This window comes from Acanthopagrus latus, chromosome 2 (genome assembly GCF_904848185.1).
Source record: "Acanthopagrus latus isolate v.2019 chromosome 2, fAcaLat1.1, whole genome shotgun sequence".
Lineage (NCBI taxonomy): Eukaryota > Metazoa > Chordata > Actinopteri > Spariformes > Sparidae > Acanthopagrus > Acanthopagrus latus.
The window spans coordinates 6,519,320-6,545,304 of NC_051040.1; the positions used below are offsets into that span (position 1 = coordinate 6,519,320).

Consider the following 25,985-nt stretch of genomic DNA (forward strand, 5'->3'; position numbering starts at 1 on the left):
ACCTGCACATTGCATGCATCTCCTGAACTCTTCAATCAGAGCAGGCAAGAGAAAGAAACACGTGTGGGTGAGGATTTGAAGGATTTCTCTCACAGGAACAACTTTCTACATGGCTTAGAAACAACTGTTTTGTTTTGTTTTTTATTCATGGCTTTTGTTCTTCTATACCAACTTCTGGGAAACGAGATCATGGCTGTCATTGAAAACTCTACCACTGCTGTGAACGATGAATGGGAATATTATTATGATTATCTTGATCCAGTGATTGTTGACGAGAGCAAGCTGAAATACAATAAATGTAAGTCTGCTTTATAGAGTTTTTGTGTTTTCGTGTTACAAGAAAATAACACCGATTGTCCTCTTCCCTTCCAGACTTAATTGTTATAATATTTTGGATCATTCTGGCCGCTTTTGTGGGATTCCTCTTTCTCAGTTTGACCCTTATGTGTCGCAGTGGAAACTTACCAAGGTAAGAGTTATGTATGATCTAACGAAAAATAATAAATTAATACAATAATCTTACTACCACAGATGGAGGTAAAGCTAACTGGTACTGGTACTAACACTGATTTATACATACACATTTGTGTCTGTAGCCTGATTTATCATGTGTCTGTGTGTGTACTCTACACGCACACACACGTATATTCACATATACTTATGTTAAATTAAACTAAAGCCACAAACTCGAAACGCTTTCTTCTTTTTATTGCAGGAGTCACAGATCCTAAATCAAAGGAAATCAGAGACATCAACTACGTGACCTGAGGCTGAATCAATTTTATGGAGTTTATATGAGTACAGACACAAATTCAAAATCAGGATGTTGAAAACACAACTGTGGAAAATATGCTGGGGGAACATAGATTTGAGGTTTTAAGGCAATCTGTAAAAAGTAAGAACAATTTAGCTTTCTTCTCATTTCACCGAGTAGCTACAAAGTGCAAGGCCATCGTTATCATTAAACAAATTATTATGCAACTATTATTCTGTGCTTTAACTGGCAGTGTACGCACATGTGAACTCTGCTCTAGATGTTAAAAGCACAAGAGACTGCGTCCTCAGAGGACAGGCATTAAGGTAATGGGAGATCAATTTCAGGAGGATATTCTTGTTTTTTCCTGAAAATTCAGCAACAGATTAATCTATATTGTCAACCTCTTTGTTCTCATCTTGAAAACATCCAACATAGCGTCTAAACATATGTCACTTTCATCTCTCATATTTAACTTGCTGGACAATTTATTGCTTTTGGCAAAAAAAGATATTCTTTTAAAAACTGATGCAGAATACCCATCCTGCTGTCACTGTTGTTGTACAAAGAGACATTTAATGTCTTACCATATGACATGTAGCTTGTTCATTTACTGGCAACAGGATTTTCTCTCTTGACCTGGAAACCTTCATGACACAGTACTCATATTAGATTCACTCAGCTTGGACAAAGGCTAGATGAAAGCTGACATGGTGGATGGACCTGAACTCCATAATTTTTTTTTTTGAAAGAAACAGGGTGTTTTTTTGTCGCTGCTGCCTGGATGGATTTTACATTGCCTTTTTGTTGTTCTATGTTGCTTACCTAATTTACCGTGTACATTTTTAGTTTATTTATGGTGTGCTATATGATGTTGTACTTGTTTAGTATTTATTGCAAAATCAATAAAGTCTTTTGGGGAAAAAATGCTTTACTTGAAGAATCCAATTTCTCCAATTAAGTTGATAATACTTCTGGTATTCTAAATACCCCAAATTCACATGCAATTAAAACATTTTAAGGGTATGTTAAAAACACTCATGTGTAATATATTCATAAATCGCCATTTTATTACAAAAGGTTTTACAAAATACCTTCAGACATTTTACAAGAACCAAACAAAGCAGCAAAATGAAAGACTGTAAGGTTTCTTTTTACAAAGAACAAAGTCGTAGTCAGATGTCACATCTAACTCTTCATACTGATGATGTCATCACAGATGGCTCTGACAGCTGTTTGAATCAGTGATGATTTAGAGGCTTTCTGTCTTTTACATTTGGCTCTGGTCACCAGAGTTACATGAGACAGGAACAGCTCCGCTGAAGTGGCGCCGCTCCACAACTCACTGATGTACAGTGACAACAGGAACAGCCCAGCTTCTGGAGAAGAGAAAATGGGAAGCTTGATTAATTTACACTCCACCTATTACAACTGAGTTATTTTCCTGAAGGACACTCCTGCAGGATGTCATTATCTGGCTTTTTTGACAGAAGAAATAAACATGCTTGTGCGCATTAAAAAGCCACGACAGCATCAGCTCATATTGTTTTTACCTTGTGAGTCTGTGTGTGAGTGTGTCTGTATGTGCTGTAGTAAAATGTTGTCAGAGAGACACTGTTGTAGCGGGAACAACCACAGAAGCAGTTTTGTATAATTCGCCAGTTGTCATGGGTTGGTGCATTAACATTTTGATTATTCGATGGCATTTCTTTTTTTCGATGGGAATTTTAATAAATTCTGCAAAATGTAACTGTGTTTATCCACTTTAATAGTCTTCTTAACTAGACAAAGTAAATGTTTTTGTAATGTTATTTCAATGTATGAAAGAATGTCAACCTGTATCTGTATTACAAGAAGCACAATGATAAACAGTCATGGGACACATTTGTGTGATTAAAAATTGCAAATATATTTAAAAATGTCTTTCTCTGAAACTCCAGTCTATCAGGACAACAGAGATCTTTTCAAAGTACAGAGTGGAACATTTAGTTTCTAAGAGAGGCACAGTGTTCTGACAGTGATATCACGTAATTGATGAAGTATTGTTTATAATGCACACTAGCAGTCACAGATAGTCTGTGAAAGCGCTGGCAGGCTCTTACCACGTCTAGACTGATCAAGAGTGGCCTCTGGCAGGCAGGCAGAGATGACTGCCTGATGAAGCTCAGGAAGTTGGCCTTGGGTCTCCAGTAAGTGTATCATGATGTTGGTAAAAAGCTGGAAGGTTTCCATTCTTGCTGAGAAGCTAGAGTGACACTGAGCTTCAAAGGCCTGATGGTGGAGTCGAAGGAGGTCTGCCTTTAAGACATGGTCGAGTAACACAACATCCACAGTTTCCTTGTGTTTTATCACAGCCTTTTTGACCCAGTGCAAGAATTCTTTTGTCCTGTTTTCATCATACGAGTCCTCCACCAAACACCTCAGGGACCACTTGGTGAGCAGGTGCGCAGTATCACTGGCCAACTGACTGGGCTCCATTTTGTCTCCTGTTTGAGCCAGCTGGAGTTCAGAGAGGGGAAACACAGGTTCCCAGTGAACAAAGATTCTGCTGAGGTAAGATTTACACTCCGTCAGGAGACTCTCTTCTTGTTTCTCTGTATCAGCATCCTCTGCCAGGTTGTCTTTTCTTGTGCGGACCTTGGAAAAGGAGCCTTTACCTCGGGTTTTATCCTTTCCTGTCCCTGAGGAAGAGGATGAACAAAACTGTGTTTATGCCTTGAAAGTTAAAAGGAATGATTTAGATACTGTGAAACAAAACAAAGATCTAAATCCTCCACTGTTTGTAATGGAAAAAACTATTGCAGATTCCAGTATGTAACATCATCACATATAACAACATGATTCTTTTTAAGCCTCATTCCCCTACAGAGATGAGAACACAGGGGTCAGTAAAAGTGAAGCCAACCTGGAGCAGTGTTAAAGACCAGGATGATGAAAACATTCTAATGTGGGTTTCACTGTTGGTCCTGAACATCAAAAATGGTCCTTTTGGCTCTACATTTAATTTTTAATTGCTCAGATAACCCCAAATATCTGCATTCTATTCCGTCAAGCACTGATGCCCTAACATGCTCTAACATACAGACTTGAACTAGAACTTGAATTCCTACATATGAATACATAAGAAACACTACTGAGAAGCTACAGAATGATATACAAGTCTCAAAAACACAAAACATGATGAACCTTCCCTGTTATCCCAGTTATGTTCCCAGTTATGTAATTATCAAAGCTAGTCACTATTTCCTTTATAGTATTTTGTCCGCCCCATTGGCAGAAATACAACCATGACAAATGACATTTGTACAACCTCCTCCATATGGTAGAACTAACAATACACTTAATGTCACTCACCCAGCAATTCCTTTACTTTGTGCTTTTCAGACAAGGCCTGTATTTGTGTGAGGAGTGCTGTATCGCGGGACAGGGAGGCCCAGCAGAGAAGCAGAGCAAGAACTTCGGTGCAGGAGAGAGGTTGCGGGTGGAGCATTAGCCGGTCAGCCTGTTTGTTTATGTTGAGAGCTGTCTCACGATGCTTCAGTACTGAGCACAGAGTCTGCAGAAAGTGGCTGAGCTGAGTGGCCTTCACACCCAACCTGCCAGGAGGAGATTAAAAAAACAATGACATCCTTGACCAAAAGACAGCTAACATTAATCTCATGATTAATTTAGGTGACTGAAGATTGACGTGAAACTTGAGTTTTCACCTGAGGTATCGGCTGATAGTTAATGCCACACACAGGAATTCACTGATGAGTGGCAGTGGGAGACAATTCACAGGGCTCTGAGATTTCTCCTCTGTAGAGGAGACGGAAATCTTGGCTTCATCTGCCTGTTTCTCTTTCTGCCCGAGGGTAGTAAACCACAGCACATGGAGCAGATCTATCATGGCACCGAGCAGCTGCTGGTCTAGATTCCTGAGGAGGATAATTAGTAAAGGGTTGTGTAGAAAATACAAAACTGACTGAAGAAACCACTGTAGTAATATGAATGTTCATGTTAAGTGTACCTTCTTTCAAGCATCTGTATTATCCAGGTGAGGAGCCCACAGCTCTTGGTGAGGTTATAAGCTGCTTTGATTACACGAGCGGCCTGGCACAACACCCTTATAATCTGTGCCTAGAGACAGATACATGAGAAATAAATGCACATTATTTATAATGTGCATAAATATCCTATTTATATCCTATTTATTTACTTTGAAGTGCACTTCAGAGCATTAATCTCCTCATTTAGTCGTTAGTTTTCACGCTTAATTTAGTAGAGTTATTCATTTCTTTGCTCACATAGTTTAAGATTTATCTGCTGATGTGTAACATCATGAATCACAAAGTGTGTACCTGGGAGTGTTCATCACATAAGGGGCTGCTACTGAAGCCTAAAAGGGTCTGGAAGATGCCTTGTTGGTCACACAACTGAAAACAGTGTCCATCACTTATCCCTTCCTCCAGCACACTCAGGATCCACTCGCGTTCCATTTTATGCTGCACAAAAAACAGTCAGTCAGTCAAACTTCCAGTTTACTGTCCTTCACAGAGACAGATGACATCATTCTATAAAAAGGCCTGAGCAGAGAAAAACAAACAGATGAAGGTTAAATGTTGTTTATATAGGCCGAGTTTATTTGGAACGTCATTTATTCTTAGCAGGCTGGAATTTGCCAGTCATTCATAATCACTTGCAGTAGACGAAAATAAAATAAACGTTGTGTCTGTTTATCATTATTGTTATGATTGTATAATCCTTTACCTCCAAGTCAAAGCCATAGAAGAGCTTGAAGAACTCAGGGACTCTCCTGAAGTCCAAACTCTGATGGGACAGCAGAAACCTGTTCAACACCAAGTACATGTGGTCCTCTGGGAAATCAGGAAGAACAAGGATAACAGGGCAATGATTGGAGGGTTAAAGTCAGTTAGCAGCAGGCAATAGTAAACATAAACTGTATATAGACTTGCATCAAGTAGGGCATATAAAAAGATTCAAATTTAATCATCCAAAGTTTCTAATTAGTTCAGAAAAAAATCCTACGTCCTTATGTAAACACTATGAATCACATTGGTCTGGTCAGGGACTTTTTCAGGGTTACACACCAGGTCTGAGCATCTGCTGAGCCACTTTGGCGACGTAAGTGGTCAGGACAAATGGAAGTCTTTGATTCGGCTGTCGGATTCCATTCTTCACTGTATCCAGCAAATACAGCAGCTATTTGATAAAAACAGGCCGTCAGTGGGAGGTGAATTTCACACATGTAATATTTAAAATTTCACACACCATCTCCCACTGACACTTTACCTGTCTCTTCTCCCTGATTCGAGCTCCCTCCAGATGTTGGTAGAAGCAGCTCAGCACATGATACGCTGCAGCTCTCACTTTTGAGTCGTAGCTACTTAGAGCCATTACAGTCACTCCGAGGGCATGAGTGGATATGAACTTGAGGCAATCAATCACACATTCTGTCATGTAGAAAAGAGAAAAAATGTCAGACTATGAAAGCAGTGATAACCTTAACTGATTAGGAGCAACGGTAAAAGCTTTAAATATTATGTTATATTATATTATATTATATTATATTATATTATATTATATTATATTATAGTCACCTGGCTGCAGTATCGAGCTGAAGAGAGGCAAAAGAAAACAAGGATCATACAAATTCCCAAGGTCCTTTATGGCATCATTACTGTACAGCAGCTCCTTATCATCCTATGAGAGAAAAAAATGACAAAAAACACATTTTCTCTCTCATTCCTTCTTAGATACCCCACTTACTATGCAGCCACTGAATCACAATGAAGATGGATGGGATTTAATTTGTGATGAAGTGAAACTATTTCCTCTCTGTTCTTAAAACATAGTCAGTATGAATTGACATCACTAAAAAAAAAAAACCAAACCTTTAAGGCGGGAAACTACAGATGGAAAAATTGTTTTCTTTGATACACTGGTCAATTTTGAGATTTTTGGCTATTTTCTACAACAATATAATATGTCTTCTTTCAGACTATCATTGCATATCAAATTAGACGACGTTACTCGACTTTTTATAAGTAAAATATCAGAAAACTTTTGTACCCATTTCCCTTATAGTGTCTCCCCTAAAGGTACATTATTTTTTAATAAAAATGTTCTTCTGTAAAAATAACAACCTGCAGGAAGATTCTGCGTTGCTGAGGAAAGTGTGAAATAGTCTGTAGCATCCTGTCAGTTTTCAGCAGGGCCAACAGATCATCTGAGCTCTCCTGCTTCCACAGGGAGGCTCCCAGACTTTTCCTGGTCTTGTGATGCTCCACAGCTGCTGGGCCCCACAAGAAGGATCTGCAATCAAAAACACATATTCAGTCTTTGCAAATAACAAGTGCACTTGTTGCATGTACAACTTACAAACATGAACATAACTTACTGGAATTTCAGCAGACTGACATTGTTTCTTTCATATTCCTGAAGAAGCAGTAACAGCTTCTGATCTGCAAAACAACACAAGATGTGAAAGGAATGAAAGACAACAAACACACAAACCCCAAAGTGCTTAGAATTCCTGTTTTACCTGAAGTACTCAGTGTAGCTCCATATGCTCCCAAAAGTACAACAAAGTGACTGATGTTACAGACTGCTGGGCATTTCTTCACCAAACAGAGAAGTAGGGAGACTAACGATTCTGAAATGATGACAAAAATGTGTTCAATATGAAAATAAACAACTACGTAATAAAGCTTCAGGTTTGTAATTTTATGTTTTTCTCCATTATAGTCTACTCCATAATGTACCTTTAGCCTGACAACTGCTAGACTCTTCATTAGAGTCCAACATGGTGGGCAGGAACAGAGAATGGCTGCTGGTCATCATGTGTAGGGTAGACAAAGGTATCAGATCCTTCTGGACTTCACTGCCACCATACATCAGTTCCAACAGGTTGCTCAAAGTGTTCAGAAAGTGGTGATCTCTGTAGCGATATCTACAGAGGAAGAATATCTTTTAGGTCATTGATTAAAAACAATAATCTGATGTGACGCTCCTGAATCAAAATCTAGCTGAGTGAACTAAAACAACTATCTTACTTCAGTCCAGTCTTGACAAAACTGTTCCAGTCAGATGCAGTGATGTCTTCAGCTGATGTCTGTACAAACAAGACAAAATGTAAAACGAATCAAGTAAAAACAAAACGTGAGCAGCATGTGTGAGGAACATTAACCCACAAGGAGCTGTTGAAGTCTTTCCAGGATGCTCTTCTCCTGCTCTGATGGGGAGGCAGCCTGATCTTTAGAATGACTGTAAGCAGCGATGAGACACTTGAGGGCAGCAGTGGTGACAGACTTCCTCCAGGTTTCTTGTTCTTCTGGGCAATCAGCCAGTTTCTCAGTGATAACATCCACTAAACGCCACCTGGAAGAGAAAGCAACATTTAGCTAATAATTTACGATACTGATAATTTATCTAAGTGTCAAGCGTTAGATCAAACCTTTCAAAACTGTCCACTTTTTGGAGAGCATTGGGCAGATTGTTAATCAAGTCCCTGGTGTCCTTCATGTTTGCAGAGTGTTTGATCAGACTGGAGAGTGTTTCAGTGAGCTGGGCCCCAGAGTCTTCTGTCAGCGTTCCCAGAACACACTCGGACAATTCTGCGAGCAGTGTTTTCTTCAAGGCTTTTAAAACTTCTTTTTGAACTATAAAAACACAGCACATGCAGCATATTAGCATTAATGGAAAAGTGGCAATGAGAGAAAAAACAGTGATACAAATCATGGCACTGTATGCTTTCAGACAAGAGAGATCTTATTTTAGCACAAACCATCTTTGGGCCTGGCTGGATCCTCTCTGCTTGCCACCTGTAGGTAGGTGTTGATGACTGGAAGGAATATTTCTGTCTGGTCTGAGAGCTTCTTCATGTTTGCTGGCTCTAAGCACCACAACTCAAAGCAGAGGCGGTGCGTGGCGCAGTTCTGCAGCAGCAGAGAGATGATGGCCTGAGTGTCTGGGAGAGGCGACTGGAGACAGTGCAGCAGCACATCTGTGTGGAGGAGCTTGGCACTGCCTGGCTGACTGGACAGAGTCTGCAGCATGAAGGCTTCCAACACGGGACTGGAGCAAGACAGCAGCAGGGTCCCCAGGCCATGGAGGTGTGCCTGAGACAGAAAGATACTGTGGTCCTGAGAAGAGTTAGCTTTAGCCTCTGTGAGGATCTGCACTGCTGCATTACCATAGACGCTAAGCTCGGCCTGTGTGCCCTTACTGCTGGGGGACATTAGGCTATCCTGCGGGAGGAGTAGCAACTTGGAGACCACCTCCCTCAGATTACAGGAGTCCATGTAGCTGTGCAGAGACAGGAGGGCCTGGAAAGCTTTGGACTCATTCTTTGTAGCCTGGGAGACCTTCTCCATCAGTTCCTTGAGCACAGCTTTCTCTATAGACTCCACGTAGCTACTAATAAGTTCCAGGTGACCTAGATCACGGAGAGTGGGCGTGCTGGTCTTCAGCAAGGCCAGAATGTCATCATTCAGCTGAGCACACAGATGCTTCAGTCTGACGGGGTTCAGCGTGTGAGGAGGCAAAGCAGCCATCTCCAGAGCCAGAAACCACTGCTCCAAACATGGATGCTTGAAGATGGAGCCAAGTGAAGAAAGAAGGATCTAAACACAGAGGGTGCCATATTAGAATCAGCTATACTAAAAATAGTAGAATTAAACTTGGAAACATCAGTCATAGTAAAAGTCATCAAGTAAAAGTCACTGGAAAAACTGAACTATTCCCCAAACCTGCTCTTTATTGGATGACTGGGCGATTTCCAGGAAGAGGTCTGATCCTTCTTGGGAGTTCTCAGCTGCTGGCTCAGGGTCTGTGGTCTCCTGAAAGCCCTGCAGCTTGATCACCAAATCCTGGAGTATTGCCATTAAGGTCCCCAGAGGAGCAGTTCCAATGTTTTTGGAGAACTGTGCAGAAGGATATGATGTATGATGTCCATGTATATAATTTTACTTAGTAATTTAGGTAGTAGCAAGAAGCTTTTTTTGTCCTCTTACCGTGCCAAAGTTTTCCACTGTTGACTTTATGTAGAGTAAAATCTGCTTGATTGCTACTGGAAACTCAGCCATCAACATGGAAGTTAGGGTTCCTTCCACATTCTTCCTGAAGGCTTCCTCAAGCAAAGCGCTCGGTCCTTGAATATACGCAGCTTTCATCACAGCAGTGAATGAAGTGGGTGTTGACAATCCCACTGACTGGCATTCAGAGGACTTGAACTGTGAAAAGAGAGAACCGTTATTTTCTACATAAACAAAAAAGGTATGAGACCCTTTAAGTTAAAAGAAGCTTTTGGTTTCATCAGGAACTGACCAGCTCCTCCCGGCACTGCTCTGGTAGCCATTTGGAGTAATACTGATGAAGGTGTATGATGGAGGGATGAGGAGGAGCAGAGAGTTCAGAAGACACAAGCTCTTTATCGTACTGCAGCAGAGCCAGACAGAGAGGGAGCGGCTCTCTCTGACAGTGCAGAACATCAGAAAGCACCGCAGACAAGTACTCATGTACCACCCCTAAGAAAGAGAAGAGAAATGGTTAACAGAACATCAAACCACTAGAAGTTTGCATTTTCAGAAGATCAACGACCACTTGTAACATCATAGATTAGTCCCAGTTGAGGCAGAGGTGATTTACCCTTGTCTGCTGGCAGTTTGTTTCGGGCTTCCAGGGCAGCAGGTACCACCACACTGAAGGGGAAGGTCTGGATAATAAGGTCTTCACTTAGAGATGGCCCGAACTCCTCCATCTCGCCTTCATTGCCATCCATTATGACATCCAGCATGTCTAACACATCTGGAAGACATGATCAGAAATGTAGGTTTCACAGACATGCTTATTGTGCTAATAGTATTCATTTTTGACTCTCTGATCTCAAAATGCTCACCATCTATGTGTGAGACTGGGATACTGGCAGCGTCTCCCTCCTGGTTACTGAGGTTAGCTTGCAGGTAAGCTGCCTCTTGGACCAGGCTGGCAACTTTATCTGTGTATGTGTAAGAATTACACACCAGCTTCACCAACACCTAGAGTAAGAGACCATGAGTTTATTATCCATTGTACCTACTAGGTAATGATTCAAAATGTCTTATCATATGTAATAGACAAAAATGTCTGTTACAATAATAATAATTATACAGTGACAATGTTTGGTAGATGGGCTCACCCTCTCCAGGAACAGAATGACTGTCTCTTGTTGGTTTGGCTCTACTCTGGCCAGCTGGTCCAGCCAGAGCTCAAGCTCAGTCCAGGTGTATTCAAACACTCCACTGTCCTTAAGCACCTGAACACAAGGCAAGAAGTACAGCCGTCACTTATTTATTTATTTTTTTTGCTAACACTGAGTTTTAGCAATACTATAGGGAGAATTTTTAGAGCTTATAAAAAACTTTTGCAGTAAAATATTAACTAAAATGCACTTGCATATGCTGTTCTCACTATATTACAGCAACTTCATAAATATGTAGTTTTATCACAGAATCAGTATGCATGAGGCTCTTTAAAGTTACATGAAAACTATTTTTCTTAACTGCAAGGATTGAACGGTTCCCTGATGCAGCTGAAGAACTGCTAACATAACTTATTGAAATGATGCTGTGCCCTCAGATGGAATAATTCATTCTCCAAGATGTACTTTTAGTTTTGGAAACTACTGGGAGCTCTGCTAATGCATTCAAAAAGTGTATTAGAGTTTTACTTTTATCTTATTTCTATTGATGACAAGTATTTCCAGGGTATAAAGAAAAACCCCACTAATAGTTTTTTTTTTTCAAAGTGAACTATGTGGTATACACTCATTCCTGCCTGACTGGAAGATTTAAAGCTACTTCAAGTATCTAAACATCAATGTCTTACATGTAAAAGTAAATGTATGCATAAAAAAGAAAAAATGTTTCCCACCTTTAGAACCAGCATCCGTGTGGAGGTTTTCAGATGGCTGCTGCTGCTGCTGACAAACATCTTGAGAAGCAGGTAAAGCACCGACTTCTCTCCTGATGAGGAATCTGTATCTGCAACATCCTGGGAAGAAAAGCATAACACTTCAGAAACATTGCTGATAATAAAGCAATGCCCTTAATCCAACAATGCCTGAGAATGCAGGTTGAAACAGTAATAATAGTAATAATCCTCACCTGTATGCGGAACCAGGAGAACTTGCTTGCAGGGAGATCTAAGGCCAACTGCAGTATCTGATACTGAAGAACTGGGGGAACCTCTTCCCTCATTCCTTTCTCTGACACAATCCCTTGATAGGGGAAAAAATAATAAATATTGAAGGCTTTGCTGAAGAACTACAAGCATCATAAACAAAACATATAACTTAAACATGAAGTCAATGATTAAAATTACCTTTTAAGAGCTTGCTGAAGTCAAATTTGCACTGGCTCACCAGATGTGGCACTACTTTCTGGTAAAGACAAATGACCTGAAGAATCAGAGTCTTCAGCAGGATTATCTCAGCTGTCTCTGCAACTGCTTCACATAAAAACAACATAGTCAATCAGATGTTTTTACAGGCCATCCCTGTCGTTTGACAGGACTGATTAATATAAGCGTTACACGCCGTCTGTAGATGTCATTACCAGGCGTTTCCTTTATATCATCCGTCTGTGCAGCACTCTCTTCAGCTTTGGTCTTTTTTTCTTCAACATCCGTCTTTTCCTTCTTACTAAGTGACTGCCACTTTGAAACTATGCTAGTCATATCGGGCAAAATCTAAGACAGAGCATGAAAAATGGAGACTTCAGTTGTTTAATGGTGCATCATTACTGTGAATGTGTGTTAATACAGCTCTTTCCTGAGCTTACCTTGCTCAGTGTCTCCCTGTACTGCTGCACCAATTCATCCATCATGTTGAGAGTGTAAACATCTGAGTGGTGCCACTCAGACTTATCCAAGAGGTACTCCATGTTCTTACTGGCTCTTTTCAAGAGGAAATTTATCATGGACAGAGTTGTGAGCTGCACTGTTGTGTTGGCAAGCTGTTGGATACAAGGGGAGATATCTGTTTTACATGGCAGAGCACATGTTCAGTGCTTCATGGTACTGCAGCTACAGCTCTCATGAACCTCTTTCTGAGGCTCTGTCACTTACACTGAGGCCCTGTGTGAAGAAGGCCTTGTTACAGACCGGAGGAAGAGATATCACCATAATCATGGAAAGCAAGCGAGGGACAGGGACGACCTCAGAAGCTTGGAAGACTGTGGACACCTCTGGCTGGGCTTCATAGATCTGACATATGAATTCACAGGAAATTAATTATCTCTGGAAAAAAGACCAGCTAGATTTAAGCCAGCACATGGGAAGTCTCTTAAAAATCAAATACCACAGGAAGCGTTACCTTTTTCAGTAACTTGACATTGTCCTGCCAAGCACTTTTGATTCTGGGGGTGTATGAATACTGAGTCTCCTGAAAGTATCTGGCCAGTATGTCTGGGCTACCTTTCAGCACATTCACCACCAGATCTGCCACCAGTTCATCCTCTGTGGCCTGCTTCAGCCCCACCAAGAACTGAAGCAAGACGATGTTGCCAGCTCTGTAAAACAGCAGAAATCCTCTGATCAGCACTGGGACTCTTCAGAAGAGAGTAAAGCAAACCTGACATATTAATTACTTACCTGCTAGCGGTGCCGAAGCTGGCGTCATGAAAGCTGATACCATGCTTACGAGAGCAACACAGGTCAAGGAGGAAACTGTGAACAAGTTCCCTGATGACAGATATCCCAGCATGCTCGGAGTCCTCTTCCATCTTAAAGAAGAAATTAAATTTAGACTTACAGGTTGAGGAGCACATTTGAATAAGAGAAAACGTATTTCAACAACCAAAAGAGAATCAACTCACTCTGTTATCATCAGTGGTCGCATCCACAATCCCGTTCCACTTATACAGAGACGCAATGTTGGCCAATACAGCAGGTGTGAAAAAACGCACCTTCTGTGTCTTACTGATGCCTTTGTTTAGTACAACCTGCAGCCAAACAAATAACAACAGTTATCTCATCCATTCATTCATCTGTTAGACAGAACGTGTGAGCTGCTGAGCACTTACTCTGCTCTTCAGTGTGGACAGAATCAGGTTGATTATGGACATCCTGTCCTCCTTCAGACCCAAACTGATCTCTGGCAGGAGTTCTGACACAAAACAAAAGAACACGTCATCAACAGGTGGTTTACATTTTACATTGAGATGTACATTCTGTGAATCTGAATTGAATTATTACCTTTAATTTCTAATATTTGTCCAACAGTAGCATTATCTCCAGACACCAAAAAGGACAGCACGAACTGGATATAAGCCATGCGGACATCGGGTCTCCCCTGAAGAAGGTACAGGGAAGAAGGTAAACATACAGAGATCTACTTTCAAAGCTGAGAGATATAAAGGTTATATGCTTCATCACACCTTCTTGTCCTTCCTCTTTGCCAGCCCGGACAGAGTTTTATTGACATGAATGTGACTTAGGACCTCTCTGGCAGCTTCTGGACCCTGAGACACCAGGGCCGACAGCAGACTGAGGCATTGACGGACAAACCTGTGTACAACATAAAAACACAACATTAAGACCATGGGAGGATAAACTGCAAGGAGAGAGAGTGAGTGAGAAGTGACACTTAAAGCAATCCCACCAACCTGTGATTCTCTGAATGGAAGGAGGCCTGCAGAAGTTTCATGTGGCTCGAGAGAGTCTTTTTCACAATCGTATTGCCAACCATGTTGAAGTGCGACAGGTCACTGGCAGTCCTCAGGAGGATCATCTCCAGGCTCTCAAAGATCAGCAGCATCTGGCCAGAAGAAAAGACGTCATCAGAACTTTACCTGGCGAGGAGGAACAGGTCGGTCCAATCCACTGAGAGAGGGGCTCCAGCTTACCTCAGTCTCCTTAGGCTTGTCTCCCTCTAACAGTTTGAATATTTCTGCACACTCCATGGAGATTTTAATGTAACCTTCGACCACGTCGTACAGGTCAGGGCACGGCAGCTTCTTCGCGGTTGTTATAAATGTCTGCAGTCCTGGAGGCGATGAAAGGAAATAACTGACCAAAGACAGACGGGAGAGCTCTGCACAGACGACACAAAAAAATGATTATGTGTAACAAACTATACATATCCTCTCACCCTTCATGGCTGTCCTGGGTTCCTTCAGCATGGCTTTGAACTCAGTCCCATTGAACTCCGGAACCTTCTCTTTCTTCACCGGAGTGTTTGACTCCGGCGAGTCTTCGCCGAGGCGCTTTTTACCCATCTTAATATGCGTATATACAGAAAAAGACCGGCCTAAAGTTTTTTCTCATTTCCCTGCCACACAAGTTCTGTCAGTGTCCCACGTTGAAGCGTAAACAGAAAACTGTCCAACGAAAATTGTCATCCGGTCGGAAACATGTGCAGCAGAACTTCAGTTCCGCATTGTTTACCTCCTGCTGTATCCTTTAGAGTTATAAAACTGTTAATATCTACTCTGAGTCTGCAGGTAATAACCTGTCAAAAGTACACACATCTTTGGTCATTGTACTTTCCTCCCACAGCTATATTTCTTTACAAACCCGGTATCTATTAAAATATCTGCAGAATGACAGAGGAGGAGCAATGTTTGCACTGTGTTTAATGTTAGTCTCCAAAGCTCTCGACCAATATGTTTAATGTTTTGCAGGAGTTTTGTTGCTGTTTCTTTCTAACAAGAATATATTTATATTGTTGTGTTATTTATGTATCATATATTATGCTTGAGTGTCCCCATGAATGAGTCCTCATGTCTTTTTCTTTGTATTCTGGAATTTCTAACTATTTGATAACCAACTGTAATTTATTCGTACACTCTTTGACCAAACAGATTATGGCCTCAGTGCAGTTATGTTTTATATTCAACATGTCTTCTTTTGGTTTCATTCAATTACAGCAGGATTTTGGGAAAACACACATTTTGCTGAGACCATGTAGACATAGCTGTGGTTTAGCCTCGTAGCCTATTTGAAGAGTGTGTGGTTTACAGCCAAAGTGCAGCCTCTTCTCAGACACTCTTTCAACAAACCTTCACAGTTATTGCCTAACCAGATCCCAAAGCTGGTGTCAACTTAAAATAAGTTGCAGAACAAGTATTTGATAAGTGTTTTCTGAAAAATGAAACCTATTTTTGTCAAGTCGGGACGATCTTTGCAGTCTGTAGTTGCAGTGTTTTAGTGATAATACTTTATGTTTTGTTTTTTTTTTCATTGGAAGCAGAAATGAAACATGAAACAGAAAAACGAAGCAGCCCAACTTGTAAATTCACTTAATAATCAGTCAGAAAGTTTGATATCTTCATAGTGGTAGGCTGTCGTTAGGCTGACACAACACACAAAGATTGTTTTTTGTAATCACACATCAGATTTCAGAGATTTCTGAGAATGACAAAAAGGATTTATTTAGCGGACTGAACTTGAATGACACAGACATCTTTTTCACTCAGTAAGGATGCTGTTTGTGTTCTAATGAAGACATTTAGCCTTTTAGTTGTCATTCAGCTGTATGGCCACCAGGGGTCACCTTTAGGTGGTTTGAGAGGCTTGGAGCCAAAACTTTGCACTGAAAACGCCTCGCAGGTGGATTGGCACACAGCGGCTGTCCAGATTATCCAAGAGGCTCAAATAAGAAACATGATGCAACATGTTGTTAGTTGCAGAGTAGTATATTGCGAGGAGCCTCCAGATTTACCATGTTAAGAGTTAATTAAAGATCCCCTGTGAGGCTGGGCCTGCAGGCACGCTACTATTGTCTGGGATGTGAGTTGGGATTCTGGTGATTTGATTACAGCTCGCTGCTGTGTGCATGCTATAAAACACATCTGCCTGTGGTGCAGAAACCACCAAAAACTACTTACCGGCATTTTTAGAATAAAGGTCCTAATTTGGGCAAATATGTCTCCGCCTGTGATACAATACATTCTAAACTATCTGCAATATTACAGGGTGTAACATTGTAAAACATCACTTTGAGTTCATCCTGCGGTTTTCAAAATTTAATTACGCTGCTCCTGCTGATATGCTGTTGACCAGATTGTGTCTAGGGACTTAAAGTACAAAAAGGTTGGAGCCCATGTATTAAATCCCAAACTCCCCAATGTTGTGAAGCTTTAATGTTTAATTTTCTATTTATAGGAAACAAGGAGACCCACTTCTGCTTCCTCTCAAGTTTCATGGTACTCCACCTAATGAAATTATGCCAAAACTTTCATTTTTAAATTGAGTGCTCAAACTTTTTAGTCCAAGAGTTTGAAGCTATTCACTCGTTTGTTCACAGCGAGTGACTGAGCAGAATATTTAGAGAATAAATGCCTGGAAGGCATGGCAAAACAGATTAAAATGTATCTTTAATCATGATGTTGAGATTGTGAAACTTGAAAAACAGGCTCGATGATACAGAGAGAAATGAAATGGAAAAATTAGCAAACCGTGACACTGACGATAATATTCCCGGAAAAGTCTGAAATCAATCCTGCAGGCGTAAAAATAGACAACAAATTTACTTCCAACTGGTGTCCTAATTCCTGCTGAAACTGTCCCTGTTGTTGTACAATGAACCATTTATTATTCACCATATTTGGCTAATGTCTGAGCCTGGAATCGCAAAGCCCAATGATTTACAGAAAAATGCAGCTAAATAAAAGATTAAATGGATCAAATTAATGAACTAACATTGAGGTGTTTGCTCATTCAATCTTAGGTTGCGAGAATTAATCTTAATTGCTTGATGTTTATAAGAAGGGGTTTGTTCCTGTTTTCTAGGTTGAACACATTAATTATTTTTTTTCATTTTGGCAAATCTAATTCCTGCTTCTATTCAAGGTGCAGCCCAGGTTATGTCATATTGTGTCATATTGCAGGTTACATTATTTAGAAAGATTTTCCTTGTTTCCTTAGAGCTGAGGTCCAGTCAGGAGCTGCCACTGTTGTCTGTGAAGCCCTTTCTCGTGTGTTGTATATGGGCATGTCCAGCCCGATGAGATTGTGGTCTCTCAAGCATGCTGAAGCTCTTGGATACATGCTCCAAACCTCAAGGCATGTGTATGTATGAATGAGAAAAAAATCTGCTGTGCTGCCTCTTTAGGACCTGTTGCTGAAGTGCAGTGGGACCAAGCTATGCTGGATAAGAGAGGAAGCAGGAGTGGCACAGCTATGCGAAACCTTTTCCGGTCCATAAATGCCATGTTTATTTTTGAAGTTCTGGCCTGGTGTACACCACTTCTCTTTTAAACAAAATGGTGGGTGTATAAAGCCTGTCATAACGATGACAGGGATGGTTAGACCTTTATAGCTTTGGGATGTAGGAGCAGGATGCTCATCAGTTCAAAGAGCTTGTAGCCACGTGTAGCTCAGGCAGAGTGATCATGTCAGCAGAAGGGCAAACTTCTTTCTTTTACAGTGGAAAAGAAAAGGGGTTATTTAAGACATCGCTGTCCACCATGAAAAAATGTGCTACACCACTCAGCAGTGATATATGATGGAAAAAGCATTTCAGTGTAGAAATTGAGCAAAGCTCAAAGCTTTTGCTGAATACATTAACATAGATGTTTTTATGACATAATTTTTTAAGTTTTTATTACAAAGTTTCGGAGATTTACATTTCTTTCATATAAAAACACATTCAAAGATTACACACTTTTCTCTTTCCTTTCAGTGCAACTGTAAATCACAAGGTTATGTACTATACTTATGTGTTTACTTCCTCTATTACGATGCCAGTAGCGCGACTGGGTCTGGATAGAGGTGCTGGGTGGCTTCCAAAGAGTTCTTTTCCACAGCTGAGGCCACTTTACCATGCCTGTTTTCACCACAGTGCACCACAGGCCCTTCTGTGAGGTTGCTACGCTTCCGTTGTGTGCCTCTCAGAGCCTCTCAGGCCCTCCTCACGATAACACTACAGCCAACGCTGTCGAAGGATCAAAGATCACCCCACGCCTAACAAACAGCTAGACACTTGGCCTATCAGAAACATCTGGGAGTGGTTGGGTGCAGCTGTTGGTGCATGCCCACACCCCTGAAACAATCAGGGCTCAGGCCAGATGTGGAGAGATCATCTCACGTAAGGTACAGATGTTTCTGTTGCTCAGAATCACTCGCCGCAAGGAGAAGTAGGATGCTTTCTGAAGTTCTATTAAATTTAGACTGTTTGTACTGCACCCAGCTTGGGTTCAGTGTCGTGGGATATGCCACCAGCTTGCGGGTTGTCACTATTCAGCAAGCTGATTGAAAACAGTCCTGCTTGCTAAATGTTTTTGGAAAACAGTGCAAAGAATATGTTGTTTTTTCCAAATGCGTGACTGTGAACCACTAAATATCACCTTGTCTGACCCTACTGATGATATAGAGGTGCGAATGTTGCAGAACTTTTTCATACATTGTACATAATTAGCAGTTATATTGCAGTTCTAGAAATATGCTTCCTAAATTTGGTGCTCTTTGGAGTAATTTTATGTTTACCACAAGACACTTCATAACATCCCGTAAACACTCAATGTCAAATCCAAGCTTCCACTAGATTATTGCTCTTACCCTTAGATATTTAGATGAATTCAAGCAAAAGCAGCTAAACCAAAACAGAAAAAAAACACCAAAGTGAAAGTCCAAAGCAGAGATGTGGGTAAAAGAAAACTGTAAATATTGCAAGTACTCATCATGAAGACTTGTATATTTCTGTATGTTACATTGTGATGCATTAAAGGTCCCATATAATTTTTAGGTTTTTGCCTTTTTGGGGATGTCTATTAGAAAGTATTTACATGCATTAATGTGAAAAAAGAGGTTATCTTTCATCTTCTCATTGAGTGGACTGCCCACCTTTTTTCTGCCCAGGTACTGCAGGGGCTTTTGCAGCCATGGCCGTGCTGAGGGCAGTTACTGTATAGTTGTGACATCACAACCTTATGGAAATCCCAACAGCTCTTCTGAGGGCAGTTTCTGAGTAGAGGCTACGCACATTTCTCTATGGAAAATTTCACAGTGTTCAATATTAATATTTCAGCATCACATAGAAGTTACTCTACTGTTAAACGTAATAAACTTAAGGAACTTTTCAAACACAATACAAAATCTAATGATACATGACATAGACCTAAAAGTGCAAGTGCCCTTCTCTCAGTGTCCGGTCTTATACATGATGCATTAGGATCCACTGTGGAGATGTAAAGTTAATGATACATAGATATGAAGACACCTATTAGTGATTGCATAGTTGACATATTAATGCACTGGACATAATGTTAATACCAGACTGGAGATAGTCTGGAGAGAGTCTTCTGCTCCTGCAGACTCCCCATGGTGATTAGAAAAACACTACGGTGGATATTACACCCTGTTATTCTATCCCTCTGCTGTCTCCGCCTGTTCCCTCTCTCTGCACACCATTAAAACAACATCTTTGGCCCAGGCTCACCGAGCATGACATCGGAAGTGAAGTTTAGTGGAGTACCCTCACTGCGACCCCATCCTCCTCATTCTCATGAATGAATTGGTTTTGTTATGTACATCAAAGGGAGGTCTGCTGTTTACACTGGCTTTTACTTTCTGTATATCCCCTGCAGTGGAAGCATGAGAGACTTCTCATAAGACTTGTTGGCCATGATAACATCAGGGCCCCCAACATGGAGTTGTTTTTAGTCCTCAATTTAGATGATCCCCCATTGTTGAATTCTGCACTACTTTTTCTGTCTCTCTGTCATCAGTCTGTCCTCCAGCTGCCTGGTGGGCTTTAAAATGGAACCATGCCTTCACCCAAAGGCCTTTACATCTCAGGGAAAGGTTACCTGTTAGAATATGTCACGGTTGGCTGAATCCTGCCCTCATTACTCATATAAGAAGCAGAATGGTGTAGGACAGAGTTCATATTTTTTCTTGCATATCAGTGAGAAGAAGTGATCTTGCAGTTCTTTCTAGGAGAAAGTTATGTTCATTATTAAGAAATGTCTTGATTTATGAGAGGACACTTCAAAATTAGCATCTGAATATGACTTTTTAAAAATGACTTTACAGTATTTTCTTCTTTCCATGTTTTCTTACCATTCCAGTGGGAGTATGAGGTCAAATGTCACCAATGATAAAACTGAGAAGTTTTCGTGAAGCTCATAATTCATTCATTCAGTTTTTTAAACTTACTTACTGCTGTAAAGGAATCCCTGGTTCTGTCTCTTGTGTGTTTCACATTTTTGATTTATGTGCATGAATCTTGAGTGACTCCCTTTCATAGCACCCTGAAACACATCATGGCTGAAAGCAGTTGGAAATCCAAAATGAGGACATGGAGGAAATCGGCAGCAAAAATTGATATTTTCACTATAATCCTGACCATGATATGAAGTCGAGTGGACAAATGGATAAGAAACGCTTATTAGTTATAACAAAATGTTGGTTTAGTTTAGCTGTCCTGTTCGTTTATAGTGTTCTTTTGGAATAATTGGACGTTACGCTTCAATGTGTTCAGGAGCCAGATGGGAAGAAAGTCTTTAAACTTGTGGCGAGTACCAAATCAATCTGATCAAGGGAGGCTTTTTTCTTTTTCAGCCATCAGTCTTTCTTACCAATGGGCCAGTTAAAAACTTTCTTTCTAAGTTGTATTTTGTTGGTTAAAAAAATAACTAGATTGAACCCAATTAAACATTAAACATTTGCTCATAAAGTTGTGCTAGCTTTTATTTTCTCTTTTAGACTTATTTTTCTCTTTAGTCTATTTCCTTGCTTTTCGGTTGTTTATTCTGTCTTTTAATGCAATTTTAATGTTCTCTTTGTGTCTTATTTTTATATATTTCAATGCCCTGGCAAAGCACTTTGAGTTGCTTTGTGTCTGAATGTTGCTATATAAATAAACTTCCCTTGTCCTGTTCATGCTTTCAGTTGAATTGCAAAAAACACTCAACACTGATTTTGCACTGGCAGCGGGTCTACAGCCTTACTGACAAGCAGAAGCCATGGCCTGCCTTCCATCTCGCATCCTGAGCGTCTCCCACCCTTCTTTGATCATACTATTTTATCACTTGTGACAGCCTTGCCATTCGTTAATTATTTGGCTGCAGGCGTTGGCTCCAGGTCCCTGAACTGATGAGTCAGAGAATAAAATGACTCCATGTGCTGCAGGCAGAGGATTTGGGTTCAAAACCTCAGCAAATCATCAAAGGGTACAAACGGGATGTGGTTATTTACTATATCTGAGGTTATAAAATAATTTCTATCACCATTAAAATGATTATACCGGTATATTTAACTGTGATTTCTAATATGAAACCTTGGCTGTGTATTTTTAGCTGTGGGATCAGCAGCTGGTTTATAGAGAGCTACTGATTATAGTGTTGGTGCAAACCAAAGTCACATATGGCTTTGACAGTATCGTAGCAGCTCGCCTCTGGAACATCTGTGCGTGACTAACACTGAAACATGACATACTGATGTAGGATCTTCCAGTGGGCCGTATCTTAGATTTACTCCCCATCACTTTTATACTCCATCCCTCTTCTCCGTTGTGCTTTGGATTTCTATGGGGTTACTTGCTTTGTTCTTAAACTCCTGACAAGTATTTCTTATGTTTCCCAAGATGGGCTTATTTTACACAACAGACCACGCTGCATGCTTTAGCAGTTTTCACTTGGGTGATTTAAAGTCGTAGATCATGACTGACCAGCTGTCCAGACTTTAGAAAATGGATGTACACGGCCCCAGCTGTGTGTTACTGCCCTTTCATGTCACTATATTCTTGAGATTCTCACAGCATAAATATGAGGTAAGATTCCTAGATTCAGCAGCTGAGCCAGCCCAATGCAAAATATAACTCTTTATAATTTGAAGGCATTGCCCCAAAGACAAATACAGCAGAGACACTGAAGCCCACAGAGAGTCGTTTTTATGGTATTTATCCAGTTATATTCATCACTCAAGAGCATTAAGGAGGAAGATAAGATACCAGCCTGAGGTTTTTTTTCATCACATAAGTAAATGTTAGTGCTCAATAAATATTTATATTTGCCGATGTTACTTTAAGAAATGCTCACAGATTTATTATCAAAGATAATCTGAATAGTATTGAAGCTCCTTGAGGGATACTGATATGATTTGCCAAATAGACTGTGGTATCTGCATGTTTATCCAAAAAAACATTTCATCATGTGTTTTATGGTTTTTTACTAGCCAGAAATATTTTTGAACAAAGGACAAAAATATAAATAGCCAACAGATATAAAAATCTGCTCAACTTCTATGAGTCAGATTCTTTTATTGCAGTTTTTTAAAATTTAATTCATGCTTTGTGTATTTATTTCAAATAGAAACGTGTGAGCAAGTGTGCATTTGAGACGTGCAGAATTTAAATTACTGGAAAATTTATGAAGGCCAGAGGATGAACGAACATAAAGTAAGTTTATCGGACCGTAGAGTAGGACGTTGACCTCTCCAAGCTGTAGATAATTTAGAAAACCCAGAGCCTTGCACCTGGTAGAGAGCATGCTGATGCCAGAATCTGCATGTTTTTTGGATAAACAACCCAGTTGGGGGTTCACCAATATACACAGGCTTCATATATACTTGTGCATTATGACAAAATAAATAAACTGACCATGAGTATTCAACCCCAAAAGTGTTCAGTTTTATGTATGTTGTATGGGATTTAAAAAGCCGTTTTGCGTCTCCATGAGGAACTGTTTACCATTTCTAACTATGCATTCCTGTTTCTTGTTATGTAAATGGTTTTCATAAGCGTGACCCGATGGATCATGTGAGTCTTGGACAAGTTGTTGGTGAACTCGGCAGCCTTGAGGGCTCATGCCTTAACATACCATAACTGGTGATCTTTGTCTGTACTGTATAGTGTTTGCTTCAAGCACAACATAACTACAGTATAACATAAAATATGATACCTTTAACAAGAGAATATGTGCTTTGACACTCAGTGTAATGGCATTGCTCAGAGGAACCCTGGCAACTGCTTGCTCATGTGGAACATAATGATGCTGACACTTCTTCTGGCCTCTGTACGCATTAGGTCTGGTTCTCCATATGGACCTGATTTAAGGACTTTTACATCGTGGACATTCGTAATTCTCTGTTTTTCCCCCCCCTGTTAAGTTGAACAGGGTTAATGACTACTTGCTACAAATCTTTATTTACTGTACTTCGTATCGTTTCAATGATGTGTTGGTGCTGATTGACATGCTCAGAGGAAAAAGTGAAATCAGATGACTTCTGCTCTCCCTGCTTTAACTACAGGGATATAATTTATCGGTGATAGGAGGGTGTGGGTCATTTATGTTTCCTGTGGAACCGACTGAAAGCTTCACATCTGCCAAAGAAAATTATCACAGCAACTGACTCATGGCAGAGGAAAATAGTTTCCACGGTTGTATATCATTTCTCTTTATTCTGTCCCTCCATCTGCATGATGCTTTGAATGAGCTCCTTTTTTTAGTCTTGTTGGTTGTCATCTGTAAGTGTGGCCAGGACATGCAGTTGTAGCAGAGTAAGAGTTCAGTGAGGCTGCCCTGATGAAGAGATGAAGGAATTCACACAGGTTGCTCCGTGCTGACCCTGATAGTGATTGTTCACATCAATGCCAAAGCTCATTGCTATGGTGTGCTTCAAAATGACGGGCCGAGCAGAGTCAACAGTTTCTAAACTTTCTCAAGTGACAGCATTGTGAAGTGTGGAGTAATGGGATTAGAGACTTTTTTTTTTCTTTCCTCAAAGAAACGTTTGCTTGAACAATTTAATTGTTTTGGGAATTCCAGGGCATCCCGCTCAATGCTGTGCATTCCTTTCCTGCACAACAGAATGCATTCCTGGGGAATAAAAGTGATCTCCATCAGAATTAGTTAGACTCCCTACAATGTCTGAGGAATTTCGTCCTGCAGGAGAACGACATTCTGCACTGTGTGATTGATAGTGTAGTAATTAGAGAGCATTCACAGTGGACAGCCCAAAAGATCTGGTTTTTCTGAAGTGGGTGTCATTGTTATAAGGCAGACTGCTGTTAAGTGGGTCAGAGCAAGAGGCAGATCTGATCGGTGCAATGAGATTTGAAGGATAATGTATATCAAACATTAATTCATTTGGCTGTTTACTGTGAACACTAATACTTTGGGTTGAAGTGAATGTATCAATTTATATTCATGTTGAATGGCACAACCACCCAAGGTTTAATTTTGGTTACAAAATCCCATTAGAGCTGCATCTTCCAGCAAAACCAATACGTCTGCTGACGAGCTGAAGTATTCTCACGCTTGGTGGATTTTGTAGCAGAGTTCCACTTTTCCTTACTAGGAGAACTTTCTGCTGCATTGCTCCTGGAAAAATGGCAGGTTTATTGATTTTCCATTTCTTTCTATACTTTTTGTGGATTAGTTTTCATTAATGCTTGCAGTTCATACCATCTCAATTGGCCATCCAGTGAGAGAATTTTAGGTTGAGAACCAGGAGAACAAAGATGTTCCCTGTTTGAATACGTATCACTTTTAATAACACTTTGAGTCATCTGATTAAAATACAGTTATCTCTCATCTCATCTCATCTCATCTCATCTCATCTCATCTCATCTCATCTCATCTCATCTCATCTCATCTCATCTCATCTCATCTCATCTCATCTCATCTCATCTCATCTCATCTCATCTCATCTCATCTCATCTCATAGCTCCATCTGCTAATCTTTAATTGAATCCTGTAATATCAAAACCTTTACATTTTGGAGCTGTATCTGCACCCAGTCTGCAGAAGCATTAAAGAAACATTTCCTTCATTTTTCTCTTAATTTTGATGTTATCATTGATTTGTTGCATTTTTAAGTGCACCCACTTGCCCTAAAAATGCCTTTTTAATTTGTACTAATGTGCCAAAACCAGATGTGACGTGTCCTAAGCCAAATGGAGGTATTACAAAAGATACAACAACGAACAACATAATTGACTCTTAAATAATGGGTGCACAGCCCATAGTTGTTTTGCTGCAGCAGTTTAAACTGTGGATTTTAGAGGTGGATTTTTGTCCTGTGTGCTCAGCAGATGGACTGATTTGACCTGTTCAATATGTGAGAAAAAAACAAAAGAGCCACATGCAACTTACTGGCTTTGTCGTCAGAGAAGGCATGAGAAACACAATATTGTTGTCGTGAGTCAGACTGTTTTTTAGCCTGTTTAATCCACACAATCATTGGCAGAACAGATACTTGTAGGAGAGCCCTGTTTCGGATTTATACGGCCACACTAATTCACACCTGT

At 40.4% G+C, this 25,985-nt stretch overlaps 1 protein-coding gene across 2 annotated transcripts; it reads right to left on the minus strand.

Moving 5' to 3' along the window:
• Positions 1 to 1,799: 1,799 nt before the first annotated feature.
• Positions 1,800 to 15,362, minus strand: urb1 (URB1 ribosome biogenesis homolog). 2 transcript variants are annotated; one of them, XM_037122073.1, is made up of 39 exons: positions 14,883 to 15,362; positions 14,638 to 14,777; positions 14,398 to 14,549; positions 14,170 to 14,299; positions 13,988 to 14,084; positions 13,816 to 13,898; positions 13,609 to 13,734; positions 13,385 to 13,515; positions 13,107 to 13,302; positions 12,860 to 12,997; positions 12,574 to 12,747; positions 12,349 to 12,481; positions 12,116 to 12,238; positions 11,899 to 12,011; positions 11,666 to 11,785; positions 10,932 to 11,048; positions 10,653 to 10,791; positions 10,403 to 10,561; positions 10,082 to 10,281; positions 9,769 to 9,987; positions 9,505 to 9,678; positions 8,541 to 9,378; positions 8,211 to 8,415; positions 7,948 to 8,134; positions 7,810 to 7,868; positions 7,519 to 7,706; positions 7,299 to 7,409; positions 7,155 to 7,218; positions 6,901 to 7,069; positions 6,355 to 6,457; positions 6,047 to 6,207; positions 5,845 to 5,956; positions 5,504 to 5,610; positions 5,095 to 5,238; positions 4,764 to 4,873; positions 4,462 to 4,671; positions 4,109 to 4,350; positions 2,857 to 3,435; positions 1,800 to 2,133 (listed from the first exon to the last, which is right to left on the minus strand). In XM_037122073.1, the coding sequence occupies exons 1-39, from the start codon at positions 15,007 to 15,009 to the stop codon at positions 1,943 to 1,945; spliced, it is 6,771 nt and encodes a 2,256-aa protein (XP_036977968.1). In that variant the 5' UTR covers positions 15,010 to 15,362; the 3' UTR covers positions 1,800 to 1,942. The 2 variants fall into 2 exon arrangements, with proteins under 2 accessions (XP_036977968.1, XP_036977960.1); XM_037122065.1 differs by having other exon boundaries at positions 12,116 to 12,241; positions 14,883 to 15,361.
• Between the last annotated feature and the right edge of the window lie 10,623 nt (positions 15,363 to 25,985).